This window comes from Gopherus flavomarginatus, chromosome 17 (genome assembly GCF_025201925.1).
Source record: "Gopherus flavomarginatus isolate rGopFla2 chromosome 17, rGopFla2.mat.asm, whole genome shotgun sequence".
In the NCBI taxonomy this organism is placed as follows: domain Eukaryota; kingdom Metazoa; phylum Chordata; order Testudines; family Testudinidae; genus Gopherus; species Gopherus flavomarginatus.
The window spans coordinates 19761913-19777403 of NC_066633.1; the positions used below are offsets into that span (position 1 = coordinate 19761913).

At 47.3% G+C, this 15491-nt stretch overlaps 1 protein-coding gene across 1 annotated transcript; it reads left to right on the plus strand.

Annotated features, from left to right (window-relative positions):
• Positions 1-278: 278 nt before the first annotated feature.
• On the plus strand, positions 279-13457 carry LOC127036020 (ficolin-2-like). Its single transcript, XM_050926446.1, has 10 exons — positions 279-393; positions 1780-1893; positions 4288-4341; positions 5058-5093; positions 5473-5508; positions 7026-7061; positions 7647-7774; positions 8692-8821; positions 9370-9504; positions 12423-13457. The coding sequence occupies exons 1-10, from the start codon at positions 312-314 to the stop codon at positions 12674-12676; spliced, it is 1005 nt and encodes a 334-aa protein (XP_050782403.1). The 5' UTR covers positions 279-311; the 3' UTR covers positions 12677-13457.
• The last annotated feature ends 2034 nt before the right edge of the window (positions 13458-15491 follow it).

The window sequence follows — 15491 nt, forward strand, 5'->3', positions numbered from 1 at the left end:
AGTAAAAGTTCGATGTGGCCTGACTCTCATAGCTGAAACTCTCCTATAAAGCACACCCAAAGCCAGATTTACAGGAACATAAGTGCGTCTGAGTTTTAAAATTAGGTCATCATGGCTATTGAGTGACTACATCTGTGTCATTTTCCCCTGACACAATCTCACGGGAAAGAGAATGTGGAGGATGAAAGGGTGAGGAATTGGGAGGTGGAGTTTGCTATTTTATTTATTGCCTATATAAGGCTTGTGTTGCTCTGAAATGCTGAAGCAGAGAGAACACAAGTGGAGCTGCCATTGCAGAGGAAGCATCTGCCATGGAGACAGCGACACAGCAAACCCTCATCACTTTACTCTCCATAGCAGCAGTGGTTGCCAAGGCAGAAGACACCTGCCCAGGTGAGACATAAATCTGCTACTTTCAAAGATATGGTCCTTCCTACTTCTTCCTTTGCACTATTGAGAGCAAAGTAGATTTGAATGGATGCTTTATAAACTTATTTTATAACCTCTCTATTGTGGCTGGCCTCTTCAGATAGGAGAGAGGCCCCAGGGTATGTAGAATTAATAATCATCAGATTTTCCAGGGCAAAAATAAATTCTGAAGAGAAGGTGGTTTGCAGTTGTTGTATAATTGCAGCATTTCGTTATCTAATCCTCTCTAATCAACAACAGTGCTGTTCAAAGCATATTGCTGGCATGCTGCATCAGACAACAGATCTGTGGGACTCTATACACAGGCATTTTGATGTCTTTCTTGAACATGCTATCAGCAGAAGAGTGCTGCTTATATAAGTGGAGTCTCTCAACAGTATTAAAAATTGCTCACAGGCTTCCATTTAAATGCCATAATATTTGAATTGCTACAATAGAGAAACACAGAATGAAATCCCATCCTTCATGAGGTCTCTCGTGCCTCAAGATTGCAACACGTCAGCAAGTTAAGGAAGGCCCACATGGTTTTGGATAAATAAGAGCCAGACTGAGTTTACACACACACACACACACACACACACACACACACACACACACACACACACACACACACACACACACACACACACACACACACACACACACCCCTTTTGAACCAAATCCAGCTTTTCTGACATTTGAGTGGATTTCCTGGTTTCATCCGAGACCAGAAGCCAAGAAAACCTATTTCATGTGAGATTCTGACTTGGCCCAAATCAGTGAGTACAAGAAATCTTAGCAGCTCTTGCTTAATTTCAGGACCTAAGAGATTGATACATTTCAGAGAACCACCCGTGATCTGTGGTTCTCCCACTGCTATCTTAGGATCAGCCTGTCTTTGAAGCAGAACCAGTTTAATAAATACATGTAGATATAGTAGTAAATGATCTGTGTAAACAGTTTTTATCATCATCATCTTCTCAGCAGTATATTGTGTATTTCATTTCTGAGAGCGAGAGGATTATATTTGCATTTATAGCTAATAAAGGAGATCTGTGGGTTCTGGTCGGGATTTGATCAGGACGCTGGATGGTCCCATGATTTGGTCACTAACCTAGAAGGTCGGAGAACATGGTTAAGTCCCTGCCATGCCACAGACTTCCTGCGACATTGGGCAGGACCTACCTCACAATGGGGTCATGGGGATTAATATATTAGACTGAGGTACTCAGATGCTGGGGCAATAGGGTCCTACAAGTACCCAGAAATGAGTCTGGTGAGGTTTCCCACCACCGCCACCCTTTGAAGACCATTTCAGCTCTGGAGACTCTTACAGGAGTCAGTCATTTGTTGGTTTGTTTGTTACTCCAGAGGTGAGGATAGTGGGACTCAGTGGTTCCGATAAACTCACCGTTCTCCAAGGATGCCCTGGCATGGCTGGTGCTGCAGGACCCAAAGGTGACCCAGGAGCTGCAGGAATGAAAGGTACATTCCCAGGCACTGAATGAGAACCTGATTTGAGTGATGAGGAGGATGGATAGAAGGGTGAATGATTTCTCTATTTTTTCTTCATTTTAATAGGTTCTTGACATGAACCAGCGGAGAAGGCTGGTATCAGAACTGTTCGTATCACCTTAGTTTTGGGATGTCTATGATTTGATGTTTGGGTTACTTAGGGATCTATTGTATGTCATGTCTTCTCATGGCCAGCATTTAGCAACAGTATCTGTAACTCAGCTCTCTTTTGGACACTGTTTTGTTTGTTTTAAAGAGTAGCTGCACTAGGATTAGGGTTGCCCCCCAGGATTGTCCTGGAGTCTCTGGGAATCAAGATTAATCTTTAATTAAAGATGGTCATGTGATGAAGCCTCCAGGAATACGTCCAACCAAAATTGGCAACCCTAACTAGGGTGTTTATAACAAAAGTAGCCAAGCTATGTAGAAAACAGTTAGTCACACCAAACAACTCCCACATCTTGACCTTCCTAAAACACCTCAGCTAACCCTGAACATACAAACTCCAGTCAATAACCTGGCTGGCTGAGCCAACAGCACAATCTGAAGCTTACCAGCCTGCATCTCTCACAGCCCCTGAGGAGGACTGCTTTCCAAAGGGAGGAGCCAGTTACAGAAGGTTTGCCAAGACTAGACTGTGGTCCTGTTTTAACTAGAGTTAACTGATTAATAGCAGTTAACTGGCAATTAGTGCCACGTGGGCGCTAGTCAATGCTCCACAAATGTTTGTGGCTCAGCCTAGGGTGAATGACAAATAGTTGTGCCCAGTAAACAGGTGATCATGCCCAGCTTCCTCAGTGCCTCTTCCACCCCAACGAGTGACTTAACTGAACACCGTCCAAGATAAGCCATGCCCATGGTCATCTCCTGCTCTGACATGGACTCTGGAGCATGTGCCAAATGCTCGATATGGATTTCCACAGATGGAACAGTCCTGACCCTGGAAGAAGTGCTTTTCTGTCCCAGAGGGAAAGCATTCTGGATGTATTCACCTGCCTTACACCCTGAATGACCCTGCTGGCTGAGGTCTCCTGGATGCTTTAGTAGAAAAGTGTTTCTCTTTGCTAGCACGGTGGTTGAAGCTAAGAAATGCAAAAGAGTCTCTGTATTCCAGTCCATTAAATGCAGTCTGGGTCCAGCACTAAAGGCACACTCATCACCTCCCCTTCTAGTACATCCATCACGAGCCCCATGGTGACTTGTGAGGACCTCTGGACAACAATCTGTCAATGATTGGGCAACAGAGCAATTATCATTCCTCACTAAGCCACTGGCAGAGTTGACCCATAGTTGAATAATACAGAGTCCCGCTTGGTCCATCAACTTTTGATATCAGGCCATGCACAGAAGTACACCACCACAAGTGGCATGGGAATAGTCCCCTTACCCCCCAACATCGCACTGGAGGTGCGATGTTGACCCTGAATGGTGTCACCCTGCATTTCCAACACCATCCCAAAGACAGCATCCAGATCATGCCTGTAAAGAGGAGTTTAGCCCCCAAACCATCTGGTGTAATAGTCCATGTCATGGAAGCCTTGGGATCCTGAGCCAACACACTAGAGTTAGCATGGATTTGCCCACTGAGGCCACCAAGGACAATAATAAATGTTCAGTCCTTGAAGATACACTGTAATTGGGGCAGTTAAGGCAATAATTCCTATGATGGGGGGTAAGATACTCACTCTGCAACAAACATGAACTTAAAAGAACTCTGTTCTCATAGTGCGTCCATTTCCCCTGACAGGCAGTTCACAATGGAAACACAAGGGATGCCATGTATAGAGAAATGAGCTGTTTGTCTTCTAGGTTCCACATGGTGGGGACAATACACTATACTTGAGTGATGTCCCCAAGAAACACTCTAGGCAATAAATATTGAAGCCGTTAAATCTCTGAGATATTCATAGGGTCAGATTTACAAGAGAACTCAGCTATCACTAAGGTATTGAACTAAGTGGTCAATGAGGGGGTGGGAGTGTTTGTTTTTAAAGCCTGGAATGCTTGATGTGAGATAGTTTGAAATTTAGCCCATCAAAATTAAAACTTTCAGGGTTACTCAAACGTCTCACTATGTGTGGGAGTGTTGCTGTTAAATCAAAAATTTTGCTGCCAGAACATTTTTCAGGCAGTCATTTGACCAAAACTAGCAAATATAGCATTTCAATTCATTTCTTTATTGCACCCATCACCATGGTATCTGGGCACAGTTTACATAGCTTAACAAGGTCATTAATGTCTCCAGTACAAGCAACTTCTCCCTACACCCTCTGGCTTTAAGGCAGAGCACAAAGAGGGAACTCCCAAATGTAACATGTCAACATTTGTCTTGTAAAATATTTACTCTCTTTCTGTGTTGTATAGGTGTTCAGGGAACACAGGGAATCCCTGGGAAGGCAGGACCACAGGGGCTGAAAGGTAAAGTAACCAGTGGAAAACCTTGTGCTCTTGGAAGGTGATAGAGATAACAGCCTCTGTCCTAAAAGTATTTGTGTCTTCTCTCCAAGGAGTATGTGCTCCTTTTGGGGCACCTGGCATTGGCCACTGTCAGAAGACAGGATACTGGGCCAAATGGATCTTTGATCTGACCCAGTATAGCTGTTCTTATGCTCCTTTGACTATACAAAGTGGCTAAATCCCAGCCTCTCTTTTGTAGCCATGAAGGGCCATGCCCAAAAATGAATGGGTGCAATTTTCTGCCCAGGTAGCAGGGACAGAATACCAAGAACTCACACAGGGCTATAAATGACCTGTGCCTCATGGAACCCTGCTCCAGAGGATCTCCTGCTATGGAGGGAGAGTAGGGACAGGACAGGGAGGGTGTGGGCAAGGGGAATATTGAGGGTAGATCTAGCAGATCAATGGAGTAGTGGAACCACTGGCCATTCCCCAGGCCGGGAGAAGGAGCAACAGCTGGATTGGAGGCTGCTCCTGGTCTGAGGATGCAGTAGTGATCAGAGAACACTCCATGGCCTGGCGAGGATGCGGTGAGCTGCTAAGCCAAACCTTTGCCATAGGTCTTGATCAGGGGAACGGGATTTGCCTTCAGATGTTTATTCTAAAAGAAATTCAGCTCTTAGCTCACAATTCTGAGACGCCTGCAACTCTGTTAATCCTTTCCATTCTCTTATCAGGGGACAGAGGTGTTGCTGGTCCCCCAGGTCCAAAAGGTAAGAGCTCAAATCATTCTTCTTGTCTGATTTTATGATGCCACATTATCTAAGGTGATGGACTGTGACAGCTAGTAGAGTCTAGGATGGGCCCAATTATCATATGTGCCAGGCCTTCCAAGTCCTGCCTTTGGAGATTGACATCAGCACCTAGGCAGGCAGAAGGGGCCCTCTGAAATACCTTCCTGGTGGACGCATTCAGCAGAATCCTACTGAAGTATCTTGCTTCAGTAATTCCATTCATAGCACATCCATATCATACACTGGGGCCACATTTCCAAGCTTGGATGCCTTAAAGCGAGGCATTGCTTAAGCCCTACACAGATAAGGGTGTCATCTCCAAGTATCACAAGGATTTGACCCTGTGTTCTTTCTTTAGGCGATAAAGGATCTCCTGGAGCTCCTGGAACACTAGGTGAGAACCTTTGCCCTCTTTCATGCCAAGAGCCCTGGGAGTTTCATCTTTAAAGTGCAGCTCTGAGCTAAAAAGGAATTCCTTTGAAGTAACACAGTGGGGTCCCATCTCTCAAGGGTTCCATTGGAAATCTAATTAGTTTACAAGTAAAAGGTTTCCCCGCTTACCAGCCTTGCAAACTCAGCCTGAGATCTGAGAGTCATGCTGGGTTCTTCCCTTTTTGTTCATTACCACCAGTAACAAGTGCCTTCATTTATACCTGGGGAATACTATAGTGTTCAAGTTATGCCCTTAATAAATGCTATGCAGTCCTATTGATTTTGTTGGGATTACACAATTCTAAGTGATCAGAGTTTAGTAAACAGTGTTGTTGATGTGGCACAAGAAGAAGAGTCTAACACCCTCTACCACAGAGGTGGTAGCCTGAATAAAGAGCAATTTTAAGAAGTTTGTGTATCCAGAATACTAGCTATTCAGGTGTTGACAGAGTCAGAAAGGGCCATTTGTACATAGTCACTCTTCAGAGTAGAACTATATTTAAAAGCATAGGACACAAAAACGGATTCCTCTTCTCCCTCCCCCCACAATATTTCTGTAACGTTCATAACTGAAGTGAAGCCTGCAGAGTGAAACATTTTTAGTGTAACAAAAACATGTCAACATGTGGCCATCCAAGTGTTGCAACAGCTCCCCTAATTACACACAGATGACTTTTTTGGCCAGTGCCAGAACTCAAGTACCAGGAATATTTCTAACGTACAAATTAATCAGATTTGAGCCAGCGCCATTCTGCGTAGGGCTCTGTGTTAAGATGACCAGTTAGCCCATAATTCTCCAAGGATTCACATGAGGATGGGAAAGGCCAGTTTCCTGCTTAAATAAAGAAGTATCCTTCTATAAGAGATGGGATGACTAATAACAACCCTTTGCTCCCCTATAGCGCCTTACCTCCAAAGTTTATGAAGAGTAATTAATAGATCTAAATTCTTATAACACCCCACCCACGTTCCCTAGTGCACCGGGGGAGGCTGCTACATCCTGAGGGTCCCAGATGGAGGAAGGCTGGTGCAACTGGCTTCCCCATTCATGGCTGGCCTGCTCCATGGTCCAACAAAAACAAAGAGGATGAGCTCTGTGCCTGCTTTTTACCCAGCTCATTGGAAGCTATTTGCACCCTCAAAGTACTCGTGTGTGTGCGGAGAATTCCTACAAGTGCACAGACTAAAATTGACCCTGGCTGTTGCCTGGCCCTAAGACACCCTTCTCATCTAAGGAGGGCAGGCGTCTTGCAACTCCTTTCCCTTGGTGGGAATGCGTCATCCAGTTGACAGTGAAAGAACTACCAAGGAATCATGGCTCATGAAAATACAAATCCAGCAAACTTAACACTGATCTTATGGCACTCTTTGTGCATCTCAAACCCAGAGGCACGTAGTCGTAATTGACAAGCATTTTTATGCTAGACACTATGAGCAGTTTATCGAGTCACTCCTTTCTGATTTCATTTTCCTGCACAGGAGAGCAAGAGCTGGACAGCGTCCAGTGTAAGAAAGGTAAGCGTTTCCTGGAATTTCTGGTCAGTCAGTTCATTCTGCTCCGGGGTCATGGAACCTCACTTCAGAATGCAGAGTCACATTTGATTCTCCCCCAGCTGTCGTAGGAGTCATGGTGTTTGTCACAATATCCTTGGCCATGACAAATGCACATACTCAATGGCGAAGCTCATTTGAAATGGATAGTGTCTTTAAAGAACCTGCCTCGATTTCAGAGCTAAAACCACTGAGTGGAGTTTTCAGTTATTGCACTCACCCAATGTATGAGAAGACTAATAAAGCCAGCACCATTGTGAGGGCTACAATACACAGACATCATGCTGCTCAATGGGAGGGTTGCCTAGATTGATGCCCAGGCCCCCAGACAGTTAAGAATTGAGGATTTTTCTGCCCTTCGTCAGCTGGTTTTGCTCTTAAGACACTAGACTGGCACTTAGAAGATCCAAGTTCAATACCTGGCTCTGTCACAGAGGTTTAGTTCCAGTAAAGTGGGCTTTGTGAGGTCTCTTTAGCTGGGTTTTTGTTCTAGACAGCTTGCAATCATGTTGACTTTTAATAAGTATTTTAAGTTCTGGTTTTGTCCAGGAGCAAAAAACTGCAAGGAGCTGTTAGCTAGAGGGAACGCCCTGAGTGGCTGGTACACCATCTACCCCAGTGACTGTAACGCCAGGACCGTGCTGTGTGACATGGACACAGATGGTGGAGGATGGCTTGTAAGTGAGAATAAAGTGTGCACAACTATCAGAGGCACAAGCTCGTTCTGCAGGAGGGTCCCAGGATGTGAGAAAGCAGGTTCTTTGCAAGCTAATGACGCTGAATTACATTCCTATGGGTTTCACTGATGTTAGGTTTAAATTCTTTTGAAGAGACTAGTTTAATTTACCCTTTTTGTAAGAGCTGATGCAAAGGACTTTAAAGTTATCAAATACTGCCACTAACCTATTGCCTGGTGGGCCACAGTGGCCTGACCACCAGAGGGGGTGGAAGCCAGAGAAAACATAGGAGCTGTATCAATATTTAGTTTATCATCATCTACACCAGAAGTCCTTAGTCCCTTTTCCCCATAAGTTCTCTTGCCTTGCATGCTAGTCCAAAGTTTCCTAGGGAAGCAGTCCCTGCCTGTACCCAGCTCTCCCCAGCCTTAGTACCTCCCCACCCCACCCCCCGAAGGTAATTGCCTCTCCTGCTGCTCCTTTCTGAGACTGTTTTCCCTGCAGCACCCCATTTCCCCTGGGCATTGTCACTCCTCCTCAGATTAGCTGGTTCTGGGTTATATAGGCCTAGACCCCTCCTACTCCCAGCAGTCTGAGGGGATTGGTTAATTGGAATCAGCAGCTTAGGTCCCCCCCGCCCCACCACCACGTGACAGTTCACTCTATCACAGATATACTTTCAATGCTGTGGATAGGAGATTTAGATGCACCATTCTCCATGGTGAATATTTACCCCAGAGGGGCTGAGCAGTTATTCACCTGAGACTAAAAAGGGTCGAAGCCATTTACACACGAGTACTTGATGTACCCTTGGAGACTGCGGGGTGGGGTCTTTTTTCCCCTCCTTTGCCCAGCTTTTATTAAAGGCAGACACCGCTCTTCAGTTTCCTACATGAGCCCCTCTCCTTTTCCTGTAGGTTTTCCAAAAACGGGCAGATGGATCTGAGAACTTTTTCCGCAACTGGGATTCATACAAGAGAGGTTTTGGCAGCCAGCAGTCAGAATTCTGGCTGGGGAATGACAATATCCACTTGCTGACATCCCTTGGTAAGAAATCACTGATGCAGTTTTTCAGTCTAATCCCTCCTCATTACAGGGAACAGTGAGACACGCTAAGAATGGTGAAAATAGTGATAAGGGGACTGAGCCTGTTTTTGACAAACCTTCTGGGAAAAGCTGCTGGAGCAGAGAACGCTGTATCTCTAATGGAGAGGATTGCTCATGTAAAACCTAGAAAGGTCTTTAAACAGGCTGTCAGTTATCTGATGGCTGAAGCATGCAGTGGCACTAGTGAACTTCAGGAAAGGAGATGGCTCTAGATACTCCGGGCTAGACTTCTTTGCTCTGCAATGCAAAAATGAATGTAAAATGCTCTCGTTCTGACTTGCACAGGTGTAAATGGTTACAGAAGGGGCAAAGTGATGGAAAATCTCTTCTCAGCAAGTGGTCAGATGCTGTGGCACTGTTTGCTACTAGGGTAGAAGTCAGTTTGGTAATGCCAGCCCTACTGCAAATATCAGGCTGATTCAGATGCAAGAAGATTGAGCACATTCTGCTGTGGCACTGTGTTTCATGATCACAGCGTTTTTAAACAGGAAACCATGAACTCCGCATTGACCTCAAAGACTTTGAAAGCAACACGCATTTTGCCAAGTACAAGTCATTCAAGATTGCAGGAGAGACAGAGAAATACAAACTGATTCTTGGAGACTTTATTGGAGGCACTGCAGGTAGGTTCTGGGCATGTCTTATACCTTTCCTAGCACAAGAAAAACAGGCCCAGCCAACAGAGAGAGGACACCTTGTGGCAAAAGCAAAATAAATTCCTCCCTGATTGTCATAACTGTTTAATCTCTTGGGGGCTGGAGGGAATGTGCATCTAAGATACAGGATCAAATTTATTTACAGCAGCTGGAAACTCAGTTCCAGGCAAGGAAAACTGACAGAGGGACTGGAGAACAGGAATCTTCCCTATAGCACTGGAACAAATGCTGTATTGATTAACACTGTGCAATCTGGGGGTCTCAGAGGTTGTAAATCAGCATCAGATACAGCCCATTGTTTTTGTATTTAGCCTCCAAATCTGTAAGTTGATTTCATTAGCGACAACTGCAATTTTAGGAATTCAGAACCCATTTGAACATCATTGATGTGAAATTCCACCAGGGCTCTAGTAACCACTTGTCTGGTTAGGGACGCCTGTCCTTAAAGAGCACCAGAGAAGACACCCTAAGGCAGTGAGGTGGGAGGCCAGTCGGGTCTCTGCTCTAAGCTACAGCGTTCATGTACTCCCACTGCCACCACAGATGCACTGAAGAGATGCAACGCAATAGTATTCCCAAAGCACTGCGTTCTTCTAGTGACCTCACTCCCAAAGCACCTCTTGTAATGGTGTGAAATCACAGGGCACTGTGGTCATGCTGCTGAGTGAGAAGACCCAGCTTTCACCCCATTGAGATGAGTATATTTTTTTTAAAGAGTTGTTGAGTTACCAGCACAGTCCCCACTAAAAGTACGTGTAACCCACACACCTCCTTGGGTGTGGTGTTCTGTCCCATCAAGGGGCACCAAGACCAGTTAAAGATAGGGTGACCATATTGCCCCATGCTGAATATGAGACACCTTGTAAAAGTGCTCATATTCAACAGCAATCAGAGCTATGCAGTACCCCCTGCACCCCAAAATGCTATAAAAACTCCAGAGCCCAGCGGGGCAAAGGGGCCTCAGTGTCTGGGAGGGCAGCCTTGGGCATAGGTGTAGTATGACTTCTATTTTGGGGGGGCACGGGCCAGCAGCGCTCAAGCCAGCTCCACATTGCGGGTTCAGGGAGGGAGCCCCACCTTCATCCCCTGACTCACCTCAGAAGGCCACCCAGCCTGTCTGGGCTGTGACAGGAGGGAGGCACAAACAAAAATAATAATAATTCAATGGTGGGGGGATGTCCAGCTCAAAAAGTTTGAAAACAGTTCCGGATGTAGGGAGGGGGTAGCTGGGGGCTGTGTGCAGGCAGGGAGGTAGCTCAGGGTGCAGGGAGGGGTGTAGCTCAGGGTGCAGTCCCTGTTTCCTGAGGGCTTGGCCAGCCCCTTCCCCCCACAGCTCTCCAGCTGTGTGAGAAATGGGGGCTGGGAGCTGCTGAGCAGCCAGCAGGAGAGGAGGGAACACCATGGCTGCCTGCTCCATGGCAGTTGCCCTGCGCTGCCCAGCTCCAGCTTCCCACCTCTGAACTGGCCAGGTGGCAGAGAGAGGAGGTGGTGTGTGGGAGGTGTGGCTCTGACTCCGGGATACCCCTTCACGTGCACTGCTGTTTGGGGTGGCAACATTCCCGGTGCCCCTCAACTCTGCCCATTGACTCAGGGGGATTCTGCCCCTTGGAGAGCACTGGGGATCCAAAGATTCAGCCCCGCGGAGGTCGTCAGGGCTCAGGCATTCAGCCCCGCGGCTCCGGCTTCAGCCCTGCAGCGGGCGCTAGGAATCAGGGCTTCAGTCTCCCTCTCCCTCCCCAGCTCTGGCTTCAGCCCTGCGGCAGGCGCTGCGCATCAGAGTTTTAAACCACTCCTCCCCTATGGCTCTGGCTTCAGCCCTGCAGTGAGCACTGGGAATCAAGGCCTCCAGCCTCCCCGCAGCTCCAGCTTCAGCTCTGGAGTGGGTGTTGGGATTTGGGGGCTCCAGCCTCCCTGTAACTCTGGCTTCAGCCCTGAGGCAGGAGCCAGTGATCGGGGCACCAGTCCCACGTCTCCAGCTTCAGCCCCAAAGAGAGTGCCAGGGATCAGGGTTGCAGCCCCATGGGGGGGCTCAGGCTCTGGGTTTCAGCATCAGCACCCAGTGACCCCCCTGAAAGTGCTTGCAGATCCCAGTTGAGAACTCCAGCTTAAGGTTTCACATGGGCGAGAGGTGACACACTCCTATCCCCTCACACACAGGGCTGCCTCTCGTCCTACGTGAGGTGTCATCTTCCTGCCTCTCCTCCCAGCCTGAGGCCGCCACATGCTCTCACTGATGAGCCACCGCCTGCCTGCACTCACTCACCAGCCACAAACAAGACACGGCCAGGGCTGCGCTGACTGACCTGCCAGGGCAGCAGAAAATAGGGGACAATTTGCCTGTTTTTTTAAAAAAATTTGACACCTGCAATAGGGCTTAAATAAGGAACTGTTCCATTAAAAACAGGATGGATGGTGACCCTACTTAAAGAGAGAGATTGAGTCTGCGCTACAGCCTTTCACTAACAGGCCGTCGGCTTTTAGCTCGTGATAGAGGCTCATGCACTAAGCTCCAGAGGTCCCCAGTTCAGTGCTGGCGACTGGGGTCTGTTGGCATTACCCATGTTTGTATGTATGTGCTGCCTTCTCCTCCTTCCTCCACTAAGCATAAGAGCCTCTCCCCTGCACAGCGAGGGTTTCCTGGTACCTGGTAGTGAAATAAGCCATCCCCTGGCAGACCGCACTGGCTGGGATTTGGGGAACTAAGCAGGTGATCACATGAGACAGCGCAGCATATGGTACTATAATGTCAAGTGTCCTGGCCTGAAATCCCTGGAAAGACACCTCCCCTCCCCGCCCCAAATCCACTTCAATGGGCTTGAGATCAGGCCCTGACAAGACAAGAAACGTGAACATCTTTGTGACAAAGTAACAATTATTTTCCACAGGTGATTCACTAACCTCACACAAGGACATGAAGTTTTCAACCAGAGACCATGACAACGACCTGGCTTCAAATGCTCAGAACTGTGCTGCACTCTACAAGGGGGCCTGGTGGTACAAGGACTGTCACTGGTCCAACCTGAATGGGATGTACTTGGCTGGTGCCCATGCCAGCTTTGCAGATGGTGTGAACTGGAGGACAGGCAAAGGATATAATTATTCCTACAAACAATCAGAGATGAAATTTAGGCCTGTCTAGCTCAGCCAGCAGGCACACGATGGAAGAACTGCTCTCTGGTTCTTGCCTGTAACATTTTCCTGGCACTGCCTTCTCCTTTCTCCCTCCAGCGCCTGGGTCCTAAGTATGGCTAATGCTCTGATACTCAATTTGGTACCACTGATTTCACTCATTTTCTTCGGCTCCCACCTGTGACTGCCTTGGCTGCCCAACTAACAGAGCTGCTTCACGTTCTACAGGGTTCATGGCAGGGGATATGAGTCCAAGTGGTACCTCTTTCTAGACACTAAGTAGCAACAAGCTTAATGTCCACTGAGTTGGGCTTAGAAGCCTGCTCATGTCGTTAAGGGAGTGGGCTAGGACTCCAGAGATGGGGGTTGTCATAAACAGATAGTAGGAGTTAATAGAACAGAAGTACTTCATATCTCTTTTGCCTGTAAAGGGTTAACAAGATCAATGAGCCTGGCTGTCACCTGACCAGAGGACCAATCAGGGGACAGGATACTTTCAAATCTTGAGGGAGGGAAGTTTTGGTGTGTGCTGTTAGTGTTTGGTTGTTGTTCTCTCTGGGTTCTGAGAGTGACCAGAAGTGCAGCCAGGTTTCTCTCCAATCTCCCTGATACAGTCTCTCATATGTCCAGAATGGTAAGTACTAGGTAGATAAGGTGAGTTAGGCTTATGTTTGTTTCTTTATTTGCAAATGTGTATTTGGCTGGAAGGAGTTCAAATTTGTATTTTGCTGAAAGGATTTTAATTTGTACTTGTATACTTGGGCTAGGAGGGTATTCCCAGTGTCTATAACTGAAAGACCCTGTAACATATTCCATCTTAAATTTACAAAGATAATTTTTTACTGTTTTTTCTTTCTTTAATTAAAAGCTTTTCTTGTTTAAGAACCTGATTGGTTTTTTTTATTCTGGTGAGACCCCAGGGGACTGAGTCTGGATCCACCAGGGAATTGGTGGGGAGAAAGGAGGGAAGGGGGAGAGAGAGGTTAAATTTCTCTCTGTGTTAGGATTACTTTCTCTCTCAGGGAGAGTCTGGGAGGGGGAGAGATAAGGAGGGGGGAAGGTGAATTTTCCTATCTGTTTTAAGATTCAAGGAGTTTGTATCACAGTGATCTTCCAGGGTAACCCAGGGAGGGGAAGTCTGGGAGAGGCAACGGTGAGGAAAAGGGTTTACTTTCCTTGTGTTAAGATCCAGAGGGTCTGGGTCTTGGGGGTCCCCGGGCAAGGTTTTGGGGGGACCAGAGTGTACCAGGCACTGGAATTCCTGGTTGGTGGCAGAGCTACAAGTACTAAGCTGGTAATTGAGTTTAGAGGAATTCATGCTGGTACCCCATCTTTTGGACGCTAAGGTTCAGAGTGGGGAATTATACCATGACAGGGGTTCAGGTATCGCTTCTGCAATCCATTTCCTGTGTCATCTTTGGTAAGTAATGTAGGAGACGACTACACCGCAGCTGGGAGGTGTAATTCCCAGCGTGGGTAGTGGGGAGACAGGGCCCTTAGATGCTGGCTCACCACTTCTCTTCTAAATAAGCATTTGCCAAGCGCATATCTGGGGAGTAGAGAGTCTTCTCTGCAGGAGAAGAGAGGCTGTAAAATAATCATTGTTCTATCACTATGGGATCCAAGCATTTCCAGCTACCCCCGGGTTTAACTTGGTTAATATTTTCCAGCATTAATCCTCACAGATCACAGCTGAGTTGAGTCTTTGCTCTGGGAGCAGCTCTCTGAACACCTTTCTACTGTTTCCGGCTCCTTCTGATGTTGGCGCTGGTTCCATCCAGACCCCTCTGGAGCATGGCATGGTTTGTATAGACTTGCTTGCCTAGGGGCTGCTGCCCCACTGAGTGACAGCTGTGATTTATGGCTGCTTCGTTCTGGGTCATTTCTTCATGTTCATCCAAAGCCACAGACGCCGTCGCTGTGTTGTGGGAAGCAGAGCCGGGATGGCAGGGAGTGAGAACAATGGAAATTCCTACCACCCTGACTGCGCCATATCACTGATCATTTTAAACTCTAAATAAAACACAGTATTGTACATCAAATCTACTTTTCTGCATGTTCCTGCGAGCACCCTGGCACCTCTAGTCTCACCCTAGAAAGAGAGACAGTACATCCAGTGGCTCTAGCCAAAACCAAAATGCAGACCTGCAGCAAAGCAACATATCCAATCTCAGGCTATGCACATGCTGTACATGTGCACAACACCATAGAAGTGCTAACTAGTAATACTCGAGAGCTGTACGCTTTGTTCGGTTTGTCACCCGAGTGCATTGCACACACCAGGGATTCTGCATCCTTCCATTCTCCCCTCACACACATGAGCTCCCTGCATGCCAGCCTGGCAGCTCTGTTTCATGGACTCACTGCAACCCCTCCATCCATATATCAGGTGCTCTGTGTCCCCACACCCCTTTACACCCATACCATTGTCCCCATTCTGCCCCACACCAGGAGGTTTGTGTCCCCATGGCACCCTTTCCCCCTATCCCCACCCCAACAGTGGTTCCATGTGCTGCCCATTTCCCCATGCCAGTGTCCCCCATTCTGCTCTCCATGCCAGGGGCTCAGTATGCACCTCCACTCACCCTTCCTCCCTCCTTCCCACTCCCACCATTCTTATGACTTTTCTTTCTGTTTAGGCTATAAAAGAGTCACTCTGGCTATCGACATTTTGGAAGAGCTGAGATGGGGGGGGTGGGGGGTACTGTTATGATATAGCGCTAATGGCTGCCAGCAACCATTTTTTCAGATCTGTAGACATTTACTGGGGTGGATGAAGCTGGGGGGTCTGCTAACCAGATGCCAGGGGCCCTGTGTGCCTCATA

What these genes read in the sequence shown, in the direction of transcription:
- LOC127036020 (XM_050926446.1), top strand. Translation starts at nt 312, where the DNA reads ATGGAGACAGCGACACAGCAAACCCTCATCACTTTACTCTCCATAGCA. An exon ending in AGGAGCTGCAGGAATGAAAG is followed by an intron (nt 1,894 to 4,287) that starts GTACATTCCCAG and finishes TGTGTTGTATAG; the next exon opens with GTGTTCAGGGAACACAGGGA. An exon ending in TGGAGCTCCTGGAACACTAG is followed by an intron (nt 5,509 to 7,025) that starts GTGAGAACCTTT and finishes TTTCCTGCACAG; the next exon opens with GAGAGCAAGAGCTGGACAGC.